At 37.7% G+C, this 7,101-nt stretch overlaps 1 protein-coding gene across 2 annotated transcripts in view; it reads left to right on the top strand.

The window, feature by feature from the left end:
• Positions 1 to 3,917, top strand: part of ARL14EPL (ARF like GTPase 14 effector protein like) — a 30,092-nt gene extending 26,175 nt beyond the window's left edge. For both annotated transcript variants that reach the window (XM_070736326.1, XM_070736327.1), the window contains exons 3-4: positions 1,742 to 1,884; positions 3,609 to 3,917. In XM_070736326.1, coding sequence (XP_070592427.1) covers positions 1,742 to 1,884; positions 3,609 to 3,825 — 360 coding nt within the window. In that variant the 3' untranslated portion in view covers positions 3,826 to 3,917. The remainder of the gene's footprint in view (positions 1 to 1,741; positions 1,885 to 3,608) is intronic.
• Positions 3,918 to 7,101: the final 3,184 nt, after the last annotated feature.

Genomic DNA, 7,101 nt, shown 5'->3' with positions numbered 1-7,101 from the left:
GGATTGGGAAGTGAAATGGGAAAATGTGTTGTTTGCGAAAGATGGCACTGTTGTGGAACTTAGCCAAAGTAAAGAGTACAACACCAAGAAAACCTATAGTTACTGTAATGATCATTGGATGCCTGTTTTAGAAAAAGAAGTACAGTATCTCAATGGAAAAGTAGTTTTTAATAGAAGTGGAGGTCTCCTTGATCCTATGGTAAATTCTATTGTCAGACAGAATGGGACTTTTAGAAAAGCAGCAGAGCTGGAGATGTTCATTGCGCAAGAGATGAAATGTTGAGGTCATCAGCTGATAAGATCACAACTAGGTTGCAACTTCCTGTCGCTCTTGTGCGTGGGTGAGGATGCTTCTATTCTTGGTCCCAATGGAAGAGGGTGGGAGAACTTGCCAAGGGCAGGAGGCATCAATTCAACTCTGATCAGATTATGCAAAAAGAGGAAGTGGATTTTACCTTGCCAAAAGGCAAGGAATGTGGGGGTGGGTGAAGTCTTATTTTGTTAATTAGGTTCATTTTTTATACTACAGGCCAAGGTGACATTCAAATTTTCCTTTATCAGTTCTGTAGGCATAGTTTGGTGGACATGGCCAAGCCAGGAAAGTTCAGCCAAGTTATCTAGAATCCAAAAGTAGGTCTTCTGATTTGAGGTAGACTGAGATTAATAGTGATGGTTTCACCAAAGCAGATCACATACAATTCAAAACTACAGACCAGATATGTCTGTATGTGTATATAATTATTAATTACAGTGATACCTCGTCTTACAAACGCCTCGTCATACAAACTTTTCGAGATACAAACCCGGGGTTTAAGATTTTTCCCCCTCTTCTTACAAACTATTTTCACCTTACAAACCCACCGCCACCGCTGGGATGCCCCACCTCCGGACTTCCATTGCCAACGAAGCACCCGTTTTTTATTTATTTATTTATTTATTTATTACTTAGATTTGTATGCCGCCCCTCTCCGAAGACTGTTTTTGCACTGCTGGGATTCTCCTGAGGCTCCCCTCCATGGGAAACCCTACCTCCTGACTTCCGTGTTTTTGTGATGCTGCAGGGGAATCCCAGCAGCACAAAAATGGGCGCTTCACTGGCAATGGAAGTCCGGAGATGAGGTTTCCCAGCGAGGGAAGCCTCAACGAAATCGCAGCATCGCAACAACACAGAGGTCCGGAGGTGGGGTTTCGAGGACTTCGGTGTTTTTGCAATGCTGCGATTTCACTGATGCTCCCTTCACTGGGAAACCCCACCTCCGGACTTCTGTTGCCAGCGAAGCGCTCATTTTTGCGATGCTGGGATTTCCCTGCAGCATCACAAAAATACGGAAGTCTGGAGGTAGCGTTTCCTATGGAGGGGAGCCTCAGGGGAATCCCAGCAGCGCAAAAACGGGTGGCAAAAGGGGTGAATTTTGGGCTTGCACGCATTAATCGCTTTTCCATTGATTCCTATGGGAAACATTGTTTCATCTTACAAACTTTTCACCTTAAGAACCTCATCCCAGAACCAATTAAGTTTGTAAGACAAGGTATCACTGTATATATAATTATATATTAATATATAACATTATATGCTAGTATATTAATTAAAAAGAAATTTGATTCTGTTTTAATTGGGATTATTGTGAAAAAGATTGCTGAAGGTTTTTTTAAAAGTTTCTATTCTCATTTAATACAGTATTGAATCCCTAAACGTTAACTGTGAACTTTTTGTCATAACCACTAGTGTGTTTGTTGACAGCAACAAATTGAACGGCAGCTAAAATGCTTGGCATTTCAAAATCCAGGACCCCTGCTGGCAGATTTCAACCCAGAAACTCGGGAACAACAAAAGAAAGTCTGTATGTCAATGATAAACCAGGATTGTTTTAATACGACAAAGAAGTAAGATGATATATCCAAGTTCTTCCTATTTTTTATTTAATCATCATCAGATGCTTAAGGTTCCTGATTAACACATGCCTTCTTGAAAGTTCTACTCCAGTTAGTGGGGGGGGGGATCTATTCATAATTACCATGATTTCTGCAATCATGGCTATTGTGTCTTAAAACTCTCTTAAGTATTTAAGACAATAAATCATCTGCTCAGAATTAAATTATGGTTCATTTGGAAGATTAAGAGTGTTTAACTGGTTTTAGGCTTGAAGGCTGTATTTGCTCATAGAGAATAGTGTGCATCAAACTACAAGTGGGTGGAGCCAAGACAAATACAAATATTGGTTTAATGTTATGTACACACACACACACACACACACACACACAGAGAAAGAATATTAAATGAAATACAATTAACATTAGTGGTGAGCAAAGTTTTCTGGATTTGAAATTTCAAGCTGAAACACTGTTTCATGTTCCGAATTTCTTTTCCAAATTCCATATACTGTATACAGTATATATATATATTTTTCTGCATAAAAATATTCAAGGGACAAGAATTAGAAGTGTTATTTCAGACTGCTATATATAACTTTTTGCTAGTCCTCATTCATTTTATTCTTTGTATGAACCCGCAGAAAGAACATCCAGCAGTGTAGCAGTGATCTTCAATATGTTTTGGGAATCTTAAAAGGCTTTGAATCAATTTTTGTACCCTAATAAGTGTATGAAGATTAAAATAAATCCACTATAAAAATATAAAAATATGATTTATGATAGCTATTCAATCAGATTTTTGGCTATAAATCATTATAGCCATAAGTCAAATCCATGTGACCTGAATTTGCAACATTTTTTCAGTGGTAGTTAAATGAAATTCTCTTCGTTAAGTAAATAGTATGCTTGTAAATAAGAACCCATTCTTCTAAACGGTGTTTTTTGTCAGAAACCAGCAAAAAGAATACAAATCATGGTCAAGTGATCACAGGTGTCTAAAATGTAGTCAGGTGATATTGGGGTGGTGGTGGTGGAGAGCAAGGAGATGGTATAACGTTTTATGATGTCCAGAAGTATTTTACTACTTGTCACCCATTCTGGGCCTGTCATAAGTTTGAATGGCTGTTAAGGAAATGGTAAAAAGTTAATAACCACACACACAGAGACAAACACACACACACATGCGCGTGCAGTCTCCAAAATATAGCCACATGTCAGTTTTTAGGTTAGTTTGGATGGGAATTAAATTCGCTATCCAGTCTATGTAGCTGGCTGTTTTCCACATTAGCAATCTGGCAATCCTCTGCTTAATTGGAATTTAATTTGCTGCTCTGCATGTCCTGCTTTTAGGACTTATGCAGCTGATCAGAATCCTAATATTTCTCTTTTCCACTGAGGATATCGCTTTCATATAAAAAGAAGTGCATATCCTAATAGGACACAATCTGGCACACCACTGCTGCCGTTTATAGTTTACCTGAGTTTAAAAAATTCCCATGCTAAGCAGTCCTAAGGAACCATCTGTCAAAGCAATTATCTTCCTCCTCTTTTAAATAGGCCTCTGATAATGCTGCGTTCTATTCTGAAGTAAAGATAAAAGTGTTCTTTATTTGTACATTAAAATAGTATCAAAGGGGAATTCTGATTTTTTTGCTTTGCAGTGCATTTTCAGGTTGTTGTTGTTTTACTTCATATTCCAAAAACTGGACAAGCTTCTCCTGTCTGCTATTTTATAGGACTGTGAAGAAATATGACAAACACGGCCACCTGATTTCCAATAAAACAGATTTGTGTGATTGCCTAGAGAAGAACTGCCTGGGCTGCTTTTACCCTTGTCCTAAGTGTAATTCAACCAAGTGTGGGGCAGAATGTCGCTGCAACCGAAAATGGATCTATGAGCAAATTCAGGTGGAGGCTGGCCAAATCATCCGATTTCCATTTAGAAACAACTAGATCGCATTATGTTCCCTGATATTATTTTTCTCCCCTTTGTAAATAAAATCAATGTCTTTAATTAACAAATAAAGACAGGGTTGTTATTGTTATTAGTCATTAAGTTGTGTTTGATTCTTTGCAACACCGTTGATTATCTAACCATCTCCTACTCTGCTATCCCCTTCTCCTTTTGGCTTCCACTTTTCCTAGCATCAGGGTCTTTTCAAATATGTCCCCCTTTCTCATTAACTGGCCAAAATATTTGAGCTTCAGCTCTAGTGTCTGTACTTCAAAGAACAGTTGTGGCTCCTTTTCTTTAGGAAACTACAGGGTTGCCCTACTATTTGATGGAAGGAAAATAAATAGCTTAAATGACACACAGAAACTTGGAAAAGTTGTCTTGACTTTTCCAAACAGCATAACAGTGATAAGGAAAGTATCAGGAAAAGATGAACAGAATTGGAGAAAAGGTTGTTCACATTTGTTGAGTTCTGTTTCTCCATTACAAATCAGTGCCTCACCCTCCACCATGTGCTTTATATTGTACATTTGAAGTGCAGGAAGTGAATGGTTTGCTAATTTTGAACACATGTGGTTAAGAGAAGTTTCGTATGGTAGGGATGGAAGGAGATGCTGATAGATTAAAAAAAAATAAAATAGAATAACAGAGTTGGAAGGGACCCTGGAGATCTTCTAGTTCAATCCCCTGCTTAGGCAGAAACTCTACATCACTTCAGACAAATGATTATCCAACATCTTCTTAAAAACCTCCACTGTTGGAGCATTTACAACTTCTGAAAAAATGAATATTTTTTCATATACTATTTTTCTCCCTCTTCCTCTGAGGCAAAGCTGCTGTGAACCTCAGCAAATGGGTATTAGAATTTCATCTTAAGTTATTGGAATGTAGTATGCAGCTGCCTGTGAGTGTCTTTAGTTAGAAAATGTTAGCATTAAGCCTTCTTCACTTATGTAGCTTCCAGATGTGCTGGGAAGACTGTAATTTCAGAGACTAAGCTGGCTGGGGAATCCTGGAAGTTACAGCTGTAAAATATTTGGAGAACCTCCAGGCTTATCTAGACTCTAGAGAATTGACTGAATATTCCTCCACCACTAGGGTCAAGTAGAAGGGGATGTGCAGTTAAAACCCTTTTTGTTCATTAGAGTCAGCCAAGGATAAAGAATGTGAAACCAGCTGAGTAAATTGGGGAAAAAAACCCAACCCAAACTCAAGTGCTCATTATTTCTTGAATTTGTCTATGCATGTGTTATACAATCATTCTTTGGTGCTGCTCAGAAAAAAGAAAAAAAGTTATGTCTCTGAAAGCATAACTTGCCCATCATTGTCAGACACAAACCTTCTATATGCTGCTCAAGTGGATGGAAAATAGCTCAATGATATGGCTAATGTCACCCAAATAAGCAGGGATTAACACCAGACAAACTATCAAGCAGAATACAACTCTAATAAAGAAAATACCAAGGAGAAAGTTACACATTCTCTAACACTGGCAGAGCAAGCTACTATATATAAACAGGGAACAAACCCTTCACTCACATAACATTGATGATGCCACTTAATTTGGCAATGAAATGTCTGCAAGCAAATGGTTGAGTCCAGAGAGCACCAAGGACTCCAAAGTTCCCAAATTCCTCATCTCCAGTGAGTTTACAAAATGAATAATGACCTCCATGAATAAAATATTAGTTTAAGCATCTTTTATCCAAAGAGATTACCTATCCTGAAAATTGATGTTTTGTGTTTACCACCTATGCAGAATGGAAGCCATAAAAGGAAATAACAAATACCCATGGTTTCTATAAACTATATCAGTGTAACTTCTTACACTGGGAAAAAACAAGCACAGCTTAAACACTATATTGTCATTTATTTATTTAGTGAAGATTGCACTTAATCCCTGGATAGTTCAATGGATTTGCAGCTGGCTGAAGCGTAGACATCAGAGAGTTATTGTTAATGGCGAGTATTCTGAGCAGAGTCAGGTTACAAGCGGTGTGCCACAAGGATCTGTTCTGGGTCCTATTCTTTTTAATATATTTGTGAGTGACATAGGGGAAGGTTTGGTAGGGAAGGTTTGCCTATTTGCCGATGACTCTAAAGTGTGCAATAGGGTTGATATTCCTGGAGGCGTCTGTAATATGGTAAATGATTTAGCTTTTCTAGATAAATGGTCTAGGCAATGGAAACTGCAGTTTAACGTTTCCAAATGTAAAATAATGCAAAATAATGCACTTGGGGAAAAGGAATCCTCAATCTGAGTATTGTATTGGCAGTTCAGTGTTGGCAAATACTTCAAAAGAAAAGGATTTAGGGGTAGTGATTTCTGACAGTCTCAAAATGGGTGAACAGTGCAGTCAGGCGGTAGGGAAAGCAAGTAGGATGCTTGGCTGCATAGCTAGAGGTATAACAAGCAGGAAGAGGGAGATTATGATCCCACTATATAGAATGCTGGTGAGACCACATTTGGAATACTGTGTTCAGTTCTGGAGACCTCACCTACAAAAAGATATTGACAAAATTGAACGGGTCCAAAGACGGGCTACAAGAATGGTGGAAGGTCTTAAGCATAAAACGTATCAGGAAAGACTTAATGAACTCAATCTGTATAGTCTGGAGGACAGAAGGAAAAGGGGGGACATGATCGAAACATTTAAATATATTAAAGGGTTAAATAAGGTCCAGGAGGGAAGTGTTTTTAATAGGAAAGTGAACACAAGAACAAGGGGACACAATCTGAAGTTAGTTGGGGGAAAGATCAAAAGCAACATGAGAAAATATTATTTTACTGAAAGAGTAGTAGATCCTTGGAACAAACTTCCAGCAGATGTGGTAGATAAATCTACAGTAACTGAATTTAAACATGCCTGGGATAAACATATATCCATCCTAAGATAAAATACAGAAAATAGTATAAGGGCAGACTAGATGGACCATGAGGTCTTTTTCTGCCGTCAGTCTTCTATGTTTCTATGTTTCTTATTTATCTGTAATTAAATGCAACAATACTCACATAACAAAATAATTTATAGAAATAAATGCTATCAGTTTAAGAGATTGTGGAAAACTCATTTTCTTTCAAAGTAAAACACCTAAGTCATTTTCATTATTGCATCAATCTATGATGTAGTTTGATTTTACCTTACTATGTTGTTTAATGCAAGCTATTATGATTTGTAAACTATGTCATTTTGCACGTGAACCCAGCCAGTTTTGAATGATTTAACGTTGGTTACTTAAATCATGGCTTGATAAAACATATAAATCCAATATTA

This window comes from Erythrolamprus reginae, chromosome 2 (assembly GCF_031021105.1).
Source record: "Erythrolamprus reginae isolate rEryReg1 chromosome 2, rEryReg1.hap1, whole genome shotgun sequence".
In the NCBI taxonomy this organism is placed as follows: domain Eukaryota; kingdom Metazoa; phylum Chordata; class Lepidosauria; order Squamata; family Dipsadidae; genus Erythrolamprus; species Erythrolamprus reginae.
This window is presented reverse-complemented; position numbering and strand designations above follow the sequence as displayed.